The following is a 21,732-nucleotide window of genomic DNA, read 5'->3' as shown; positions in this document are numbered from 1 at the left end:
TATTTCTTATTTTTTCATGAAATTTTTAACTAATAGTTGAAATTATCCTTAAAAAAATATAATAGTTGAGCTTAAAGAAATTATTGTGGGATAGTTTTTACTATATTGTAAGAATAACAAAAAATCAAATAACAAGTAATTATAAATTATTATAAAGGCCCCATTCCTTTGAGAATTTGTATCTCACAATATGTTGTTATTCTCACAGTAGTCCAAAGACAATTATGCTGGTAAAAACCTTCAACTCCAGAGTTCTATCATAAGAGACTATGCTGGTGGAAAAGGTACAAGTGACTCATTCACGAGCAACCAGGACCACCTGTTTCCCGACATTGCGGCCGGAAAACAGCCCGACCAGGGCCGTCGGACCACTCTCGAGCCCTTCGACAGTGTCTTCAATATATACAATCCTTCCCTCTTTAGTGGGAGGCAAAACCATCTCCAGGAACTTCGGGTAGAGATGATAATAATCAAGCACATTGAAACCTTCCATTCGAACTCGCTTCGCGATAAGTTGCATCAGGTTGTGCACGCCTTCAGGCTGCTCAAGGTTGTACTGCGAGATCATTCCACATACCGCAATTCGACCATGAAGCTTCATGTTGAGTAGCACCACATCCAGCGTCTTTCCCCCGACATTTTCAAAGTAGATGTCGATCCCCTCAGGGAAGTACCTGAAAGATTTCGAGATGGAAAACGGTCAGCTCGAGCCGGCTTTGCGCTCGTGCGCATACATGTAAGGTGCTTGATTCGCTCAATCGTCATTAGTGTGTTCCGAACTAACCTTTTCAGTGCTGCATCCAGATTTGATTCTTCCTTGTAGTTGAAAGCTTCATCGAATCCGAGCTTGTTCTTCAGCAAGTCGACCTATTTTGCGGAAATGGATGAGGAAATGAAGAGATTAGTTAACAAAGGGAGTACTTCTGCATTTATTTTAGCGGATTGATGAGGATATACATCCGACACGGCGATCCTTGCAGATGCTAAATGTGATCGGAAAACCAAATTAGCGCCATGTCGGAGGGGAGATGTTCCCTAAGCAACTGTCATTCGAGGAAATTCAATGTCGGACAAATGTGAGAAGATTACCTTTTCTTTGCTGCCGGCACTGCCAACAACATAGCAACCGAACAACTTCGCAAGCTGGCCAACAAGCTGACCAACCGCCCCTGATGCGGCCGATATAAAAACAGTTTCTCCTTTCTTAGGAGAGCATAACTCAATAAACCCGCCATAAGCAGTAAGGCCTGGCATGCCTGCAGAGTTCAGGTTTGTAGAAACTAGACTGAGTGCCAAAATTTTGCCAAAGCTAAAAAGCAGGAGCGCTACGGCTATGGCTAACTATCACGAGACAACGTTACTTATCCAGAAGAGAAGCTATCAAGAAGTTCCTAAATTACACACTCGTTGCATAATTCAATCAACTAACAGTGCTGCAGAACTTGCAAGTGCATCAACAGGAAGACTTGGAGTGAAAAATATAGTTCATTAACATTGAAGGAGCAGATACGTTAGATGATTGAAGAGTGTACCCAAAAGACCGGTGTAGTAAGAGAGAGGAACATCGGTGTGTTCGATCTTAAAGCAAGTCTCTGGCGCTGGAAGTAGACTGTACTCCTCCCATCCTGTGAGGCCCCAAACCAAATCGCCTTTCTTGAAATTCGGATGCCCGGATTCCAGGACTCTCGCCACTCCAAGTCCAGTAACAGGCTGCACAGATGTGTTGACACATGGTAACGCATTTGGCGAACATGAACTTCGAATCAATTCATCAGAATCACAAGCACAATGGTTACAGAGCCGTGTTCAATGTTGTTTCATTTCAAACAATGATGTACTTCTTTGTTCTATACCCTGTGAAAACTACTTTCATCAGTCATCATCCTAACACAGTGAATGGAAGCGATGAAAGCAAGCCGTGTTGGTTTGTTAAATGTGATTTTATCGGACAGCCCAATTGCAAAACGTGAAAGCTTCTCTACCTACGAGCATAAACTCGGTTCTTTGAATTCACCAAATCCTCCAACACATTTTTCAGGAACTATTGGGACACAATTAGAACAATGGTTATGCTTTCAAAGACTCCTTGAATCGGGTCGTACCTCAGAGATCACAAGAACTCAACCCATAAACAAGAATAGGATATAAAGAAAGAATCAATCGTTTGATAGAATCACAGTTGTGACAAAAATACAACGTATAACCAGTCCTGAAATACTATTTAGCCAGCCTGAGAATCAACAATCCAAGAACAGTAGCAAGCAAAAGCATGCAAAGTCAAATTCTCAGAAACCAATGTAAAACGACACAAATTTTCACAAGGAACAAAACAAAAGAAGAGTTGAGCCGGGCTCACCGAACCAGGTTGGAAGGAGGGGATATAGCTCTCAGCCGGGTCGGTGAGCTTCCGCATACGGCCCCTCATGTAAGGATCACAGGAGAGGTAGAGATTCTTCACCAGCACTCCCTTGGAGCCTTCGGCGACAGCACTCGTCACTTCAATGGTCGACTCCGTCACCTCCATGTCTGACTCTTTGGGGAAGGCTCCCTTCGCAAGGAAGTCCCTGAATATCACCTGCTTGTTCCTCATCCTTTCTTCTCTTTGCTTCTCTCTCCTCTCGACGGAATGCGCGAAAGATCCAAGAAAGCTAAAAACTCAGGAGAGGTGCGGGGTTTTGGAGCGTCTCTATACGCAGAGATGGAGTGATGTTTCTCAGCTGTGATGGGGTGGAAATACCAAGACCCACTAGAACAGATATTGGCAATATTGGCGAGATTTGGTCTCCTATTCAAGGAAAGGATAGATTGTGGGCAAATATCTGTATTGATAGTTTTCCTATTTTTGAAATTTCCCTTTTTTTCAGCTGTGATGGGGGTGGAAATGCTAAGATCCACTAGAACAGACAAGTCTCGCAACAAGAATCGCACACGGCAATGATGCTAGGTAAAGCAAGAACCTGACAAACTCACGCATCAAGCAAACAAGCCAAGCAAGTGCAGCCACTCATGCATCAGATCAACACAGTAGAGCAGGAACTCATGCTCCGTTTGACCGTCTCAGCCTGCCAAGGAACTTCAAAACCCCAGAAAAAGACGACGACAATGACGTCGGGCGTCCATTGTCAACCCGCGAACAGACAGCGTTCATACTGTCTGAACCACGTCTGCACGATAGCATCCACGCATTGCTCCATAAAGAAGACAACAAGATGGATTTTTTTATGAAGGTCGTTTTCCCGAATGGGGTTACCATCTTGGACAGATTCAACCCTCCAGTCTTTATCACTGTCGATCGACTTCATTGAGACGATCAAGTCCATTGCATAATGTTAATATCTTCCTCCACGTCACAGATTCAACCCTAGTGTTTAACCCCCAATAAGTGATTTTCCGCCAACATTGCGAGATAGACTTAATTAGCAAGACGTGAAAATATTTATGACTCCATTAGCACAATTAAAAGAATTATGGTTAAATTTGCAAAAGTGCAATAGATGTATGACTTTTTAGTAATTTTCTTGAATTCAATTTTGTATGTATACAATACTTTTTGTAATGATTGTTCCATTTTGTCTTTCTCTAAACTCTGGTTAATTACTCGAAAAATTCAAGGTAGCCTAGCCTAGCACGAAACCACCTTATTTTATGCATGCACCAAACTTATTATGCATGATGTTTTCTCCTTGAGCTATTGGGCCTTCACGAGCGTGAATCTATAACCAAGAAAAGATGAATTTTTTAAAAGGAGATGATGGCAGCTGCATGAACATGTTACTTATGTGGACAAATTTTATTAAATTTTTTATATGTCTTTCAATTTTTTATTATCTTTTCTCTTTCTTTTTCTTTTTTGTTTATTTTTTTAATTTTCTTTCTTTGCTAGTTGCCCAGCCTTGATGATGGCTAGTGACCAGCCACAAGCTACAATTAGCGAAGGTCGCCCTCATAAACCTCAAGCAAGGTCACCCTCACTAGGATCTAGCAAGGGGCGACCTCATGACCTCGAGCAAGGCTAGCCCTCACCGGCCTTCAAGGAGGGTCAGTCTCGACATTTCTATTCAAATCAAAGAGACAAAAAGGCTCCGTATTTCTCCAAAAGGCTCAATCTCAACCTTGATTCTCGGCGGAAGAAGTCTTAAAAGAAGTCATCTTGCCTCGACCTGACCTTGCTAAAGGCTAATGATGGTTGGCCTTGCTAGTTTCAGGTGGGGTACCAACCTAAAAACTCTAAATTGGTACTACTGTAATAAATTTACCGAAAATTAATTATTTTGTCACAAAAACTCTAAATTGGTTCACTAACGATAAATTTACCCTCTACTCGTTTCCGTTAAATTTTACCGTTAAATCGCTGAGTTGGATGACACGTAACAATTGACGACGAGCATGTCAATTTGAGGTTTTACCCTTCATTTGTCACAAGTGTACCGATTTTTTTTTCATAGTATTAATTCAATTTAACGAAAACTAACATAAGGTAAAATTATCATAAATGTACTGGTTTAGATTTTTTTGTGGCAAGAGCATTGGTTTGAGGTAACTTTGTTACATATGTATGAGTTTGGATTTTTTCATGTATTGACCCAAAAAAAATACCAATTAATTTTATCATGAAAATTTGACAAATGGAGTACAAAAAATAATAATTTTAAATAAGTAGTAATCTTTTTACATGAATGACTACTTTTAACACGTATTAACATGTTTAAGCACAACTATATACCAAACTCGAAAATGACACCGATTAAATGTACATACATTTTAAAATGAAATATGTCAAAATATACGAACGCTAAAATCAATGTACTTATTACTTCTGACCAAAAAAAAAAAAAAATCAATGTACTTATTACTTCTGACCAAAAAAAAAAAAAAAATCAATGTATGATATGTAAACATGGAATAATATATATATATTATAGATGGAGTAATTTGTATGGAATAAATAAACAAATATGACGTAATGTTTCCGATAATCTTCTTCATCTCAACAAGGATTTAGTTGATGCAATAAAAATAAAGATGACTCGTCTATCAATTAGATTCCTCAAAAATAGGGGCCACAAATGAAAATACTCTTAATGATAATGAATAGACCATAATTGGATTTTGCGTGTATATTAAAAAAATGAAATTTCAGATCCAACTGTATAAGTCAAAACGATGAATCGTATTTCTTATTTATTTACGAAATATAAGTAATTGAACTTATTCTAAAAATATTACAGTTGAACTTAATAACTCACATAGCTCTATCACAAGAGACTGCCAATGGAAAAGGAGAAGATCCTATCGGAAACACAAGCGAAAGAGACTATGCCGATGGAAAAGGTACAACAAGTGACTTATTCGAGAGAAACCAGGACCACCCGTTTCCCGACATTACAACCAGAAAACAGCTTGACCAGGGTTGCTGGACCGTTCTTGAGCCCTTCGAAGGTGTCTTCCACATATACTATCCTTCCCTCTTTTATCTGAGGCAAAACCATATCCAGGAACTTTGGATAGAGATGATAATAATCAAGCACACTGAAACCTTCCATTCGCACCCGCTTCATGCTTATTTGAATTAGGTTGGGCATGCCTTCGGGCTGCTTGAGGTTGTACTGCGAGATCATTCCACATACCATGATTCAACCATGAAGCTTCATATTGAGTAGCACCGCATCCAACGTCTTTCCCCGACATTTTCAAAGTAGATGTTGATCCCTCGGGGAAGTGAAAGAGTATGAATTTGAGTTTGATCGCACACAATCGGTGTGGAGATTTGTATTATATTTATAATATGTACATGAGCAGGAAAAACACAATTAAAAAGATTGTACAAAGACAACAATCTATAATATTAGTGATAGCAATCTACAATATCAGTACAAATTATGAAAAATTTGCTTTATCAACGAAATTGAAACAAATCATGGAAGATCGGCCCAATTAATGGGATTGTCACATATTGTAGAAGATTGTTGTATCATAAATCACACCCCCCTCAAGTGAAATGGTGGCAGAGTCACTGTGAGCTTGTCGCGTAAAATAAGAAACCGAGAGATGGATAGAGGTTTTGTCATAATATCAGCTGTTTGAACATGTGTAGGAATGAAGCGAACTTCCATCTACTTCTTTTTAATTAAATCATGAACAAAATGATAGTCAATTTCTATGTGCTTGGTTCGAACATGAAAGATGGGATTGACAGCCAAATAGATTGACACTATATTATCACAAAGAACAAGTGGTGGCCAATGTAGAGTGTATCGAAGATCTCGAAGGAGTTGTGATAGCCATAATAATTAAGAGGCTACGTTAGCCACCCCTTTGTATTCCGATTCAGTGCTGGATCTAGCAACGGTTGGTTGCTTTTTAGAACTCCAAGAAACTAAGTTGGGACCAAAATAAATGCAATAGCCACTAGTAGATTTTTAGTCATTAGGGCAGCCAGCCCAGTCGGCATCTGTAAATGCAGTGAAGGTCAATTGGTGAATAGGTCGCAAGGTAATACCATAATGAATAGTAGCCTTAAGATAGCGCAAAACCTGTTTGACAGCTGACTAATAATCTTCAGTTGGACAATGCATAAATTGACACACTTTATTGATGGCAAAGGATAGATCTAACCTAGTAAGAGTGAGGTATTGCAGTGCCCCAACCGTACTTCAATAAGTGGAGACATCAGTTAGTGGTTCACCACTTTGTTTCAACAACTTAGAAGCCGAGGGAGCCATAGGTGATGAGCAAGGTTTTGCATTACCCATGCCTATACGAGTTAGAAGAGTGGTGGCATACTTGGATTGAGTGAGGGACAGCCCAGTAGAGGATCTATGGGCTTCGATGCCAAGAAAGTATGATAAATTTCCCAAATCGGTGATTGCAAACTCAGTGCCAAGGCGAGTGATTAATTCGGTGATGGAGGAGGTAGAGCTCCAAGTAATAATAATATCGTCCACATAGATGAGAAGAAGTAGAATGTGGTTAGAGCAATGCTGTATGGATAATGAAGAATAAGTAGTGGAAGCCACAAACCCGATAGATAACAAATATGAACTTAGCCAAGAAAACCATGCTCTTGGGGCTTGTTTTAGCCCATATAGAGCTTTTGGAAGACGACATACATGGCCAGGATAATGTGGATCAACAAATCATTGGGGTTGCTTCATGTAGACTTCTTCTTTAATGGTGCCATGGAGAAAGACATTCTTAATGTCCACTTGACGTAGAGACCAATTATATGTGATAACTAAGGAGAGAACAACTCGAATCGTTGTCGGTTTGATAATTGGACAAAAGTTTCATCATAGTCCAAGCTAGCCTATTGAGTAAAGCTCTTCGCAATGAGTCGTGCCTTGTATCTATCAATGGAGCCATCATAATTGGTTTTTAGGCGATTGACCACTTTCATAAAAGGGTGATAAGGAACCAATTCATAAGTGCCATTTTGAATGAGAGCATTGAATTCACTGGCCATAACTTGTTGCTAGTTAGGGTCTTTGTTTGCAACGGAAAACAAGTGGGATCACTTGGTGTCAAGCTTGAGTGAAAACAAGAATAAAGTATTGCTTAGGGCCTGTTTGTTTGTGTTCTTTTTTGGTTCCCCGGAATACAATTTTTGTTCTTTTGTTCCGGGGAACAAAAAAACAGAAATGTGTTTGTTTATACTTTTGTTCCGGGAACAAAAAAATCTATTTTTTGTTCTTGGAAATAGATTTGAAATAGAAACAAGAAATAAGAAAAATTGTTTATTGTTTCGGGGAACACTTCCTAGAAACAATTTTTCTCTCTCCTATTTTCATTTCTCTTTCTTTTTCTTCTTTTTCATTGGCCGATCGCCAACCTCAGCCATGGTAGGCGACCAGCCGTTGAGGGCCGGCGACCTCGCCGGAGTGTCGCTGGCCGTAGCGAGGCTTGGCCTTGCCTTGGCTGAGCGAGCTCAAGCTCACCTGATTCAATGAGGTCGAGCCTCGCCCAGCCAACCTCGTCGGGGGTCGGCGAGCTTCGTCGTGGCTGGGCGAGGCCGCCGACCCTCATCAGCCGGCAACTGGCCATAAGGAAGAAAAATAAAATAAAATATTAAAAAATTATACAATTTTACCAAACGTATTTCTGTTCTTTTTCTATTCTAAGAACAAAAATTTTGTGCATTACCAAACACGTTCTTCTATTAAAAAATCGTTCCCTAGAATAGAAATAGTTTTTTCTATTTCTATTCCCTGGAACAATTTTTGAACAAAAACGTTACCAAACGTACCTTTAGTAGAATGAAAAACCTTTGGTTTACGAATGTTATTTTTTTGATGAGTGACCATTGGATGGGTAGAAGTTGACGATTGAAGTTGAGAAGATTGTAATGGTGGAGCTTCTGGAGAAGAGGATTCAGAAGATTGCTGAATATGTGATGAGGAGTCATCCATGATAGTCAATGGACTTGATGGAGTTGATGTGGTGGTGGACACCTCCTGAAACTGTGGGGGCTTACTAGAGGAATAACCAATACAAACAGGAGAACTAGGCATTGGTGATGACAATTGACCGGATTGTGATTTAGCAAATGGGAAGAAGTTCTCTTGGAAAATCACATGGCGAGAGACATATATTTGGCCAATGCTACAACAAAGACAATGATAGTCATGGTGATGAGGAGAATAGTCAATGAAGATACATTGCATTGTTCTGTCATCAAATTTATTGCGAGTATAAGGGCACAACCAAGGGTAGCATGCACATCCAAAAACACGCAATTGTAAATAATCGGGGTTTTGGCCAAACAATTTCTCATAAGGAGACAATCCACTCAAGACCGTTGTAGGCATGTGGTTAATTAGAAAGACCACAGTGAGGAAAACATCATTCCAATATATACGAGGAATAGAAACTCGGGTAAGCAATGTGATGCTAGTTTCCACAATATGACGGTGTTTGCACTTAGCCCGACCATTTTGTTCCTGTGTGTGCGGGCATGAAAGACGATGTAGGATGCCATGAAGACGGAGATAAGGATCAAATTTCTTATACTCACCACCTCCATCAATTTGGAGGGCCTTGATCTTACAATTGAAATATTTTTCCACTTGGGATTTAAATTGCACAGAAGTAGACAATGCATCAGATTTCACAGTAAGTGGAAAAAGCCATTTATATCCACTATAAGCATCGATAAAAATGATATAATAACGAAAACCATTAACTAAAGTAATGGGAGATGGTCTCCATAGATTAGAATAAAGTATCTCCAAAGGAGCATTATAAATAGTTGATGATCTAGTAAAGGGAAGATGACGCGACTTGCCCAAGTGACATGATTCACAAAAACTAGATGAGGAAGACGGAGATATCAACAAGTCATGCTTTGAAATAACTGAAAAAGTAATGCGGGCAGTTGGATGACCCAAGCACTCATGCCAAATAGAAGTAGAACTCGTTCACCAATGAAGCAGGATGGAGCTAGTGGTGTGACATCCTGATTTTCAAGTCTAATTTCGATGAGATGAAATTGACTTTTCATCGACGCGCTTATGGCCTTATTCTCTGAGAGGGCCCCTCACGAGATAACTAGCCTATCGGGTGAAACCATTAAGGGATTTTAACGCAATAGACTTGAGAATTCGACTAGGAATCGACTGCTCGACCGTGTTGATCTGCAATGGTCATTACGACATTGTCAAAATCGATTAGAGACCGGAGATAAGTCGATTTGATTGAGATATGTGATCAGAGTGTGAGTGATTCCACCTGATTGCAAAATACTCATCGATCAGCACTAGACTAATTTTTTTATCGTTTTGGTACTCGGTGCCCGTAATTGAAATCTCGAGATTTTCACAACAACCGAGGGTCGCCAATGTGTCGAAGATGTACATTGTGACTCGAGATAAATCGATCACGGGTCAATTGCACCAAAAATTCCTAAAAGTTACTCGGTAGACTAGGTCACGCTAAAATCACGCCGAATTGAAATTAACCGCGAATTTGAACTCGATTTCAGAAATTGAAAGTTCTGTCATGTCACAAATCATTTTAGGAACGTCGACTCACCCTCTGAAGAATTTTCAGAGATTCCAAGATTTTTGCAGAAAACCGTTTCGGACGTCGCAGAAATTAGTGGAAATTTGGATCGGCTAAATTAATTGGATTTTTGGCCTCTCTACCGAGCCTTTGGGTGTCGAGGACTTGCAGAAATGGTATGGCCTTTTTCTTCTACAACAATGGACATCAAATTTGAGAAATTTGATAAAGAAATTAAAGACCAAAAATGAGTGAAATTCGGAACTAGAAGAGGGCAGTAATTTTGGGCTTCAAAATTGGATTATTGGTAGAATTATCTTATAAGAAAGTAATGGGGACAATGCATTTAAGTGGGTGGATAACCCTTGTGAACTTTATTTCCCTTGTCTTCTCTTGCAAGCTGGCCGACTCCCCCTATCCATTCCCTCTCTCCTTTCTTTGTTGCTTCTCATTCCCTTTTTCATTCGACGAAGCTCAGCTTTCATTTTCATTTTCCTCTGCAATTTCGCTTCTTCACCGAGCCAATCGCTGCCCCACATCAGCGGTCAACCTCACTGCTTTGATCCTTTGCAGCAGACCGCACCATCTCCCTCCACGAAGTTGAGGCCATCATCATCCCGGCATTCCCGTTTTCTCTTCATCAACGCCAGCGAAGACCAACTCCCCTGCTCCACCGCCTCTGCCAGCGTCGCCCGAAGCTGCTTCTTCTCTTTGCCGCTTCTCCACCCACACGGCCACGTGGTCTTTTTCCCCAGCAGCTTTCGTCTTCAGCTCCGTGGCACACGTCTTCATGGTCATCAACCTGCATTGAAGACCACCGAAGCTGACCGCCCTCAGCTCCACGCGGCCAGCTCGCCTTCAGCTCCTTGGACACCAGAGACGCTTGCTCATCCATGCGTCTTCAGCTTCGATCGAACGGCCCCCAATTCCACTGGTTTCCTCAGCCGAGAAGCCCAGCCCACCGAGTCTCCATCCTCTCACTGCCAGCACGCCTCCGCTAGTGAAGTCCAGTAATTCTTCAGCCCAGTCCGCGAGTGTCTTGAGCAGCCCATTGGATTTTGGCCCAGTCCAATGAAGCCCAACAAGATCAGAAGCCTGCAATTTTGAGGCCCAAGCCCGCGAAGTCAGCCCGCTTCAGGCCCAGTCCAATTCAAAAGCAAATCTCAGATTGGACTGAGATTTGTTGGGCCCATTTTAGGCCCGGTCCGAGTGTCCGTCGACATCGCCGAAAATTCGAATTTCAGCTGCCGTCATGCCGTCGTCGCGGTGAACCAGTTTCCGCAATTAACCGGTGAGTTTATTTACTAAACTCTTCTTAGTAGGCTAATGGTGTCCAAGGGGTGTTTAGATTTATTTAATTAGGAATTAGGTGGTTAGTTAGATTAATTTAGTGATTTAATTATGCATTATGCATGTTAGGTGGTTAGATTAGATTAAGTGAGGCCTAGATAAATTGTGTTATTTAGCTAGAAGGGTTAGGGAATTTTCCGGGTCCGTATTGGTATTTAATTTAGCAATTTTGGCCTAGGTTGGCATTTTAGTATTTAAATTGATTTATTTAATTAATTTTAGAAATTTAATTATTAATTATTTTCCGGAAATTAGTCTTGGATAGCCGGTGACCGGAATTGCGTGCTAATTCCAATGGTGTGTTCAATTTCGTAATTGGATGTTACTTTGTGCAAATCGAGTGCCGATTGGAAATTTGAGTATTCAATTCCAAAAATTATGAATTTCGATATTTATTCAGAAAATCCTAGGTGTTGGGTTTTAACACCAAAAATAGTTTTATACACTATATAAACCAGTGGGATTTTAAATTCGAGGATATCAATTTTTCTAGTGTGAATTGACCGTGTATCCACACACGACTATTTTATCATATATTTCTAATACGAAGAAAATAGGCCAGGTTCACTATTTTAATTGAGACATTTGAGTGCAATGCATAGTGTCCTGGGCCGAGATTGATTGGTTGTGTGTTGATTAAAAGAAACCGTCTTGGGCTGTTAAGCCGAACATTACCCATTCATTGGGACTCGAGTTACAGTAGATTCTGGACTTACGCCCCTTCGGGGAAGCCATCTAATTAAGAGACGTCGCCGTGCTCATGGTGGGAGACGAAGCCTGGCTATGCCAGAAGACACCGAACTTATGAGTAGGTTGTACTCGGGTTGCAGTAGATTCTGGACCTACGCCCCTTCGGGGAAGTCGTCTAATTGAGAGACGTCACCGTGCTCAAAGAAGGTGAGATGACGCTGGCAATGCCGAAGATCGCCAATTTTGAGTTGGCCGTACCCTTGAGGGGTGCAATTAACAATTGGAATACATGATGGTTGAGTTTGATGCACCTAATTATGAGACCAAAACTGTATGGCATGGAACGGGTTCCTGGTGATTAATTGAATTGATGAGGTGTTTCAGTTGTTATGTGCATTAATTATATGCATTGCGATATAAATTGTACTAACTTGCAGGAAGGAACTGAGTCGAGGTAAGTTTCATGTTCTAATTGTGTGGTTGTGTGACTAGAGCGCCCTGAAGCATATTTCCCTCCTAATCAGGGTTTAGTGGGTGGACTTGCTGAGATATTGTCTCACTGGTTATTGAATAACCATTTTCAGGTTCTTAGAATGTGGTCATGGAAGACCAAGGTCTCAAAGTCTAAGGAGGAGTATGGATGATCGGTGGATATGTCTTATCAGAATGTCATAGGATAGCCTCTTGTGAGAGTCGACCTTTTGTAGGCTTTCGACTAAACTCGTTTTGTGCCTGAATCTCGTTGTTTGTAAAAGTGTGCTTTTATGAATTGATATCCTGCTTTCTATCCTGAGATGATTATTGTCAAGGGATTTATTTTCGCTTCCGCATGTGCTTAAAAATTAATGGGTCGGCGACTTGTCCTGAAAAGTCGCAAAATATTATCGACCAAAGAGGGATGAGCACGCGCTCGGGGTTCGAGGCGTGACAAGTGGTGATTTATTTGACTGCAGAGGGACCTTATTGGTGGTACGTGCGTTATTAAGATAATAAAGTCCATTCTTATGCTGACCTTTGAGTAGAAGGTTCCCCGAGGATAGATCCTTAACACAACATAAAGCATGAAATTCAAATACCACATTGTTGTCTTTGGTAAATTGAGAGACTGATAATAAATTCTTCTTGATAGAGAGAACATGATAAATATTTCATAGTTTAAAAGAACTAGTAAGAGAATGTAATATGGAATGACCGATATATGATATTTGCAAACCTGACCATTTGCAGTACGGATTATTAAAAACGTCAATGCCCAAATATAATTCAAGCCTCAGTTACTTAGACCCACAGAAGAATCAAGTGACACAAAGCCATATCCATGCAGAAGCAATTAAGATATTGAAGGGAGAATGAAAAGAGAAGGCTCACCAGGGAGGATATTGCCAATGATCTCCGCATCGGTGGGGGGTCTCTTGCCTCAACCTCACAAATTCAGGGGATACTCCATCTCCATGTCCTGTGGAAGAACAACTCCTGAGTCAAGTACAAAGGAGCACCGACAGTAACCACCGTCCAATCATCACAAAACACGCAAAAAGAATTCTCATCGTGTAACTCTCCTAAGAGTCATCATGCCAAAAACAAACACACCTCAACGTCGATGGCAGAGAGCCCCCATACTAACGCTTGCATACTAACTTAATGGTGCTTTCATACTAAGCCCGGTTCACTTAATTGGTACAATATGACGCGCCAAGCTTGTATTAAAACCCATTCGCAGTCTGCCGCGACTAGCATCACTTAACGTACCAATTTAGTAGACCCGTCTTAGCATACCTAGCATTGCTCTATGAAACCATCCAAGATCATAACTTTGTCGGCAAAATCAGTCGAAACATCTAACTGCATTCCCGACGCTAAAATGGCCAAGGGCTGGCACGCCGCCACTCATTCTGCGCTACTGAACACCGACTAGGAACGGCCGCAGCACAGGGCCAATTCATCCCAAAGGTTCAGAGTCGCAGTTCAATTACTTGGATACGCAAGGCTTGAAAAAGGTGACGAATTCAGTTCGACAGGAGTTGAACGCGAAGTCGCTGTAGAGAGAGAGAGAGAGAGAGGGTGACGGACTCGGGGGCTGTGGCGGCGGCTGCAAGCGCTCAGCCAAAGCTGTGGTGGCTGGGGACAGTGGAGCGCGGCTGCGGCGATTGCGGCGGTTGCGGCTACACGGCATGAAGTGTGGCTATGGTTGCCACGGAGCCGCCGGTCTACGGCGGCGCCGATGGGGCTTCCGAGGTGGCGGTCGATGGTCGGTGGCGGATGAGCGAAGGGCTTTGGCAGGAGCGTTTGGCGATTCCAATTTCACTCTATGCTTTCCGGGGGAAATGTAGATATTGAGAAAATGGAGGGGTGGAAAATCGGAAATGTAAAGGGCGGTTAAATACAATGCATGAAAATTTGGGGAATTCTAAATTTTTACAGTAGAGAAATTAAAGGATGCATTATATGTGCAAAAAAATAAAATACCAGTTAATTTTATCATGAAAAATTGACGAATGACATACACAAAAATAATAATTACGAATAAGTAGCCATCCTTTTTTATACCAATGGCAACTTTTAAGAGGAATTAACATGTTTTAACACAATTATGTAGCAAAGTTGAAAACGACACCAGCAGGTAGACGACATATATTTCATAATTTAATTTAACCAACATGTGATGTTTTTCAGTGACACGACTTGATAGAGATGCTAAAACCAAACTATTATATATAAATATGAATTCTCAATTCTGTTTGTTTAATATGGAGATTTGTATACATTATTTGGACCTTTTTAACATATGATAAACCTGATATCATAATATCTTTTAATGGATGGAGTAATTTGTATGAAATATATATATATATATATATATATATATATATATATATATATATATATATAACATAATGTTTCTAGTATAACGTAATGTTTCCAGTAATCTTCTTCATCTTAGCAAGGATTTAGTTGATGCAATAAAATCATAGACGACTTTAGTCTATCGATTAGAATCCTCAGAATTAGGGGCTAGAATTGAAAATACTCTAAAGATAATGAACATACCATAATTGAATTTTGCGTGTATTTAAAACCTCGAAATCGTGGATCTAATGATATAAATCAAATCATATTTATTATTTTTTTTTTCATGAAATTTTTAACTAATAGTTGAAATTATCCTTAAAAAATATAATGGTTGAGCTTAAAGAAATGATTATGGGATAGTTTTTACTATACCGCAAGAATAACAAAAAACCAAATAACAAGTAATTGTAAATTATTATGAGGCCCCACTCCTTTGAGAATTTGTACCTCACAACTTGTTATTCTCACAGTAATCCAAAGACAATTGTGCTAGTAAAAACCTTCAACTCCAGAGTTCTATCATAAGAGATTATGCCTTTGGAAAAAGGTACAACAAGTGACTCATTCGCGAGCAACCAGGACCACCTGTTTCCCAACATTGCGTCCGGAAAACAGCCCGACCAGGGCCGCTAGACTGTTCTTGAGCCCTTCGACGGTGTCTTCAATATATACAATCCTTCCCTCTTTAGTGGGAGGCAAAACCATCTCCAGGAACTTCGGATAGAGATGACAATAATCAAGCACATTGAAACCTTCCATTCGAACCTGCTTCGTAATGAGTTGCATCAGGTTGTGCACGCCTTCGGGCTGCTCGAGGTTGTATTGCGAGATCATTCCACATACCGCGATTCGACCATGAAGCTTCATGTTGAGTAGCACCGCATCCAGCGTCTTTCCCCCGACATTTTCGAAGTAGATGTCGATCCCCTCAGGGAAGTACCTGAAAGATTTCGAGATGGAAAACCGTCAGCTGGAGTCCGCTTCGCGCTCGTGCGCATACACGTAAGGTGCTTGATTCGCTCAATCGTCATTAGTGTGTTCCAAACTAACCTTTTCAGTGCTGCATCCAGATTTGATTCTTCCTTGTAGTTGAAAGCTTCGTCGAATCCGAGCTTGTTCTTCAGCAAGTCGACCTATTTTGCGGAAATGAAAGAGGAAATGAAGAGATTAGTTAACAAAGGGAGTACTTCTGCATTTATTTTAGCGGATTGATGAGGATATACATCCGACACGGCGATCCTTGCAGATGCTAAATGTAATCGGGAAACCGAATTACGCCATGTCGGAGGGGGGATGTTCCCTAAACAACTGTCATTTGAGGAAATTCGATATGTCGGACAAATGCAAGAAGATCACCTTTTCGTTGCTGCCGGCACTGCCAACAACATAGCAACCGAACAACTTCGCAAACTGGCCAACAAGCTGACCAACTGCCCCTGATGCGGCCGATACAAAAACAGTTTCTCCTTTCTTAGGAGAGCATAACTCGATAAACCCAGCATAAGCAGTCAGGCCCGACATGCCTGCAGAGTTCAGGTTTGTAGAAACTAGAATGAGTGTCAAAATTTTGCCAAAGCTGAAGAGCAGGAGCGCTACGGCTACAGCTAACTATCACGAGACACCGCTACTTATCCAGAAGAGAAGCTGTTAAAAATATTTGGATGTGTACGTGCGGAAGCATGGTTTTGATATTAGTTATAGTTTTTGGTTAGTGATGTGTGCAAGTGTATGATATAGGATGGACAAGGGACAAAATAAGATAATTGAAGGATATAAATTACGATATGTGGGGGAAAATAATTTTATTAGTTGAACAAAATAATTTGATGGAGGTATTGGTAGACACTCTCCATATAGTTATGGTGAAGGTCTAAGACCTCTTATGGTGGATGGTTTTGGTATTAATTATAGTTTTTGATTAGTGAAGTTGTGCAAGTGTATGATATAATTTGTAGAGGATGGACAAGGGATGAGATAGGATAGTTCAAGAGATAAACACATTTTTTTTATGGGACAAGGATAGTTTCGCTAGTTTATGAAAATAATTTTATAATAGTTTATGGTGGAGGAGCTTCACGATATGGAGTATATTCTCATGCTCCTGCTCCTCTCACTCTCTTACATCAATGGGTTAACATTTCCACCGACAAAGTACAGCTGATTCTAGACTTCCCTTAAATGTTGTCATTTTCTTCTTTCTTCCTCTAGAGACTTCTAGATTGGTGCTTCTACGCTTTTCTTTGCCACCTAAGCTAGATTTTCTTTTTTTATGGATTTTTCTTGATTTTTCTAGCTAATATCAATCTTGAAGTTTCTAAAAAGTTTTAGAGAAAATGTATCACAATTTCTAACGGAAGCTATCAAAAAGTTCTTGAATTACACACTCGTTGCATAATTCAATCAACTAATAGTTCTGCAAAACATGCAATAGAACTGTCGAAAGTGTGCATCAACAGGAAGACTTGGAGAGAAAAATATAGTTCAATAACATTGAAAGAGCAGATATCGAAGAGGGTACCCAAAAGACCGGTGTAGTAAGAGAGGGGAATGTCGGTGTGTTCGATCTTAAAGCAAGTCTCTGGCACGGGAAGTAGACTGTACTCCTCCCATCCGGTGAGGCCCCAAACCAAATCGCCTTTCTTGAAATTCGGATGCCCAGATTCCAGGACTCTCGCCACTCCAAATCCGGTAACAGGCTGCACAGATGTGTTGACACACGGTAACGCATTTGGCGAACATAAATTTCGAAGCAATTCTGATGAATCACAGGCACAATGCTTACAGAGCCGTGTTCAGTGTTGTTTCGTTTCAAACAATTATGTACTTTGTTCTATACCCTGTGCAAGCTACTTTCATCAGTCATCATCCTAACACAGTGAATGGAAGCGATGAAAGCAAGCCGTGTTGTCTAGTTAAATATGATTTTATCGGACCACCCAAATGCAAAACGTGAAAGCTTCTCTACCTACGAACATAAACTCGGTTCTTTGAATTCACCAAATCCTCCAACACATTTTTCAGGAACTATTGGGACACATTTAGAGCAATGGATATGCTTTCAAAGACGCCTCGAATCGGTCGTACCTCAGAGATTACAATAACTCAACCCATAAACAATAATAGGATACAAAGAAAGAAACAATCCTTTGATAAATCACAGTCGTGACAAAAATGCAACGTATAACCAGTTCTGAAATACTATTTACCTGAAATACTATTTAGCCAGCCTGAGAATCAACGATCCAAGAACAGTAGCAAGCAAAAGCATGCAAAATCAAGTTCTCAGAAACCAATGTAAAACGACACAAATTTTCACAAGGAACAAAACAAAAAGAAGAGTTGAGCCGGGCTCACCGAACCAGGTTGGAAGGAGGCGATATAGCTCTCAGCCGGGTCGGTGAGCTTCTGCATACGGATTCTCATGTAAGGATCACAGGAGAGGTAGAGATTCTTCACCAGCACTCCCGTGGAGCCTTCGGCGACCGCAGTCGTCAGTTCAATGGTCGACTCCGTCACCTCCATGTCTGACTCTTTGGGGAAGGCTCCCTTCGCAAGAAAGTCCCTGAACATCACCTGCTTGTTCCTCATCCTTTCTTCTCTCTGCTTCTCTCTCCTCTCGACAGAATGCGCGAAAGATCCAAGAAAGCTAAAAACTTAGGAGAGGTGCGGCGTTTTGGAGCGTCTCTATATGCAGAGATGGAGTGATGTTTCTCAGCTGTCATGGGGTGGAGATGCTAAGACCTACTAGAACAGACAAGTCTCGCAACAAGATTCGCACACGGCAATGATGCTAGGTGAAGCAAGAACCGGACAAACTCACGCATCAAGCAAACAAACCAAGCAAGTGTAGCCACTCATGCATCAGATCAACACAATACAGCAGGCACTCATGCTCCGTTTGACCGTCTCAACCTGCCAAGGAACTTCAAAAACCCCAGAAAAAGACGACGACAATGACGTCGGGCGTCCACTGTCAACCCGCGAACAGATAGCGTTCATACTGTCAGAACCACGTCTGCACGATAGCATCCACGCCTCGCTCCATAAAGAGAAGACAACAAGATGGATTTGTCTGAGGGTCGTTTTCCTGAATGGGGTTGCCTTCTCGGACAGATTCAACCCCAGTCTTTATCACTGTCGATCGACTTTATTGAGACGATCAAGTCCATGGCACCTCCACGTCACAGATTCAACCCCTAGTCTTTAACCCCCATTAAGTGATTTTCCACCAACGTGGGATGAACTTAATTAGCAAGACGTTAAAAATATTTATGACTCAATTGACACAATTAAAAGAATTATAGTTGAATTTGCAAAAGTGCTATAGATCTAGGACTTTTTAATAATTTTCTTGAATTCAATTTAGTATGTCTACAATAATTGTTCCATTTTATCTCTCTTTCTCTAAACTCAAGTTAAAATCTTAAGGCTGCACGGGTAGCCTTCGAGTGAACGAGGAGTGATCAAGAGTGAATCGATCGTCCCATGACACATGCACATCCCAAACCCGAATTTATTATCTAAGTAACACGAACACGCGACACGACATGACACGACACGTCGACACATCATTTCTCAAAAATAAAAAATTCTAACACGTTGTATATTAAATGAATATTTTTATTTTTAATTAATTTGATAAAAAAAAAAAAAAGAGCCTACAATAAATTTACACTAATAATATTAATCAATTGACAAAAGTTATTGATGAAACTAATGATTAATAAAAAATTAGAATCAATTTATTTAAATAAATCTGTGATCTTCAACCATAATTTATCATCATTTAACATTTAGTACTTTTTTTAAAATTACTTTTTAATCTTATTTATTTATTTTTCTAATTAAAAAAATCCCGTCCACCACCCAACCCACCCCACCCCACCCAATTTATTTCTCTTTTCTTTCCCTCCCCACCACCTAACACCTGACAGACTGTCACAATAGTAATGATTTTTCCATTTTGTCTCTCTTTCTCTGAACTCAGGTTAATTACTCGAAAACTTCAACGTAGCCTAGCCTAGCACGAAACCACCTTATTTTATGCACGCACCAAACCTATTATGGATGATGTTTTCTCCTTGAGCTTTTGGGCCGGAACAATTATTCTTCACGAGTGTGAATCTATAACCAAGAAAAGATAAACCTTTAAAAAGGAGATGATAGCAGCTGCATGGATATGTTACTGTGGACAAATTTTATCAATTTTTTAATATGTTTTGCAATTTTTTCTTTCTTTTTCTTTTTTATTTATTTAAAAAAAAATTCTTTCTTTGCTGGTTGCCCAAACTCGGTGATGGCCGAACACCAACCACAAGCTACCATTAACCAAGGTTGTCCTCATCAACCTCAAGCGAGATCACCCTCCCTAGGATCTAGTGAGGGGCGACCTCATGACCTCAAGTAAGGCCAGACCTCGTTGGCCTTCAAAGAGGGTCAGTGTCAACCTTTCTATTCAAAGCAAAGAGACAAAAAAGACTCTGCATTACCCACCACGGTGGTGGCGTAGTGGTTTGAGCAAGGGACCTCTCACGAAAGGGCTTGAGTTCGAAACTCTGCGTCGTCGGTGTTTAAGTACCAGCCGGTCTTACCTGGAGCACGTGGGTGGTGGGGTCCTCACGTGTCTCCCCTGGGTTTACGCTGACCGCGAACGGCGGGTGGCGGCTCCCAGGGTCACCAAAAAAAAAAAAAAAAGACTCTGCATTTCTCCAAAAGGCTTGATCTCAACCTTGATTCTCCGTGGAAGAAGTCTTCTCACCTCATACCTGACCTCACTAAAGGCTAGTGATGGTTTGGCCTTGCTAGTTCGAGTGGGGTATCAACCTCAAAACTCTAAATTGGTATTGTTGTAATAAATTTACCACAAATTAATTATTTTGTCGCAAAAAACTTTAAATTGGTTTACCAATGATAAATTTATCCTCTATTAATTTTCGTTGAATTTTACTGTTAAATTATTAAGTTGGATGACATATAACGGTTGATGATGAGCATGTCAATTTTGGGTTTTACCCTCTATTTGTCACAAGTATACCAATTTGTGACTTTTTTTATAGTATTAATCCAATTTAATGGAAATTAGCATAAGGTAAAAATGTCATAAATGTACTGATTTAAAGTTTTTGTGGCAAGAACATTGGTTTGAGGTAACTTTGTTACATATGTATGAGTTTTGATTTTTCGTGTATTAACCCAAAATAAAATATCAATTAATTTTATCATGAAAATTTGACAAATGGAGTACAAAAGATAACAATTTTAAATAAGTAGTGATCCATTTTACATGAATGACTACTTTCAACACAAATTAACATGTTTAAACACAATTATATACCAAACTCGAAAAATGACACCGATTAAATGCACATAAATTTTATTATGAAATATGTCAAAATAAAGTGTTTTTCACTAATACGACTTGATATGAATACTAAAAGGTATCATACGTAGACGTGAAATAATATATATATATATATATATATATATATATATATATATATATATATATATATATATTGCAGATGGAGTATTTTGTATAAAATAAATAACAGATATGACATAATGTTTCTGGTAATCTTCTTCATCTCCCCAAGGATTTAGTCGATGCAATAAAACCAAAGACGACTCGTCTATCGATTAGATTCCTCAAAAATAGGGACCGCAAATGAAAATACTCTTAACGATAATGAATAGACCATAATCAGATTTTGCGTGTATATGAAAAAAATGAAATTCAGATCCAACTACATAAGTCAAAATGATGAATTGTATTTCTTATTTATTTGCGAAATATAAGTAGTTGAACTTATTCTAAAAAAATATTACAGTTGAACTTAGTTACTCCAG

At 40.0% G+C, this 21,732-nt stretch overlaps 2 protein-coding genes across 3 annotated transcripts; both read right to left on the bottom strand.

Moving 5' to 3' along the window:
- Positions 1–202: 202 nt before the first annotated feature.
- Positions 203–3,037, bottom strand: LOC120287238 (2-alkenal reductase (NADP(+)-dependent)-like). 2 transcript variants are annotated; one of them, XM_039300028.1, is made up of 6 exons: positions 2,958–3,037; positions 2,357–2,717; positions 1,533–1,710; positions 1,090–1,256; positions 785–867; positions 203–674 (listed from the first exon to the last, which is right to left on the bottom strand). In XM_039300028.1, exons 2-6 carry the CDS (start codon positions 2,588–2,590, stop codon positions 296–298), a joined length of 1,041 nt encoding a protein of 346 aa, XP_039155962.1. In that variant the 5' UTR covers positions 2,591–2,717; positions 2,958–3,037; the 3' UTR covers positions 203–295. The 2 variants fall into 2 exon arrangements, with proteins under 2 accessions (XP_039155962.1, XP_039155917.1); XM_039299983.1 differs by lacking the exon at positions 2,958–3,037 and having other exon boundaries at positions 2,357–2,949.
- Positions 3,038–15,267: 12,230 nt separating this feature from the next.
- Positions 15,268–18,839, bottom strand: LOC104453005 (2-alkenal reductase (NADP(+)-dependent)). The gene is made up of 5 exons (XM_010067542.3): positions 18,241–18,839; positions 17,405–17,582; positions 16,243–16,409; positions 15,937–16,019; positions 15,268–15,826 (listed from the first exon to the last, which is right to left on the bottom strand). The coding sequence occupies exons 1-5, from the start codon at positions 18,472–18,474 to the stop codon at positions 15,448–15,450; spliced, it is 1,041 nt and encodes a 346-aa protein (XP_010065844.1). The 5' UTR covers positions 18,475–18,839; the 3' UTR covers positions 15,268–15,447.
- Positions 18,840–21,732: the final 2,893 nt, after the last annotated feature.

This window comes from Eucalyptus grandis, chromosome 1 (assembly GCF_016545825.1).
Source record: "Eucalyptus grandis isolate ANBG69807.140 chromosome 1, ASM1654582v1, whole genome shotgun sequence".
NCBI lineage: Eukaryota > Viridiplantae > Streptophyta > Magnoliopsida > Myrtales > Myrtaceae > Eucalyptus > Eucalyptus grandis.
This window is presented reverse-complemented; position numbering and strand designations above follow the sequence as displayed.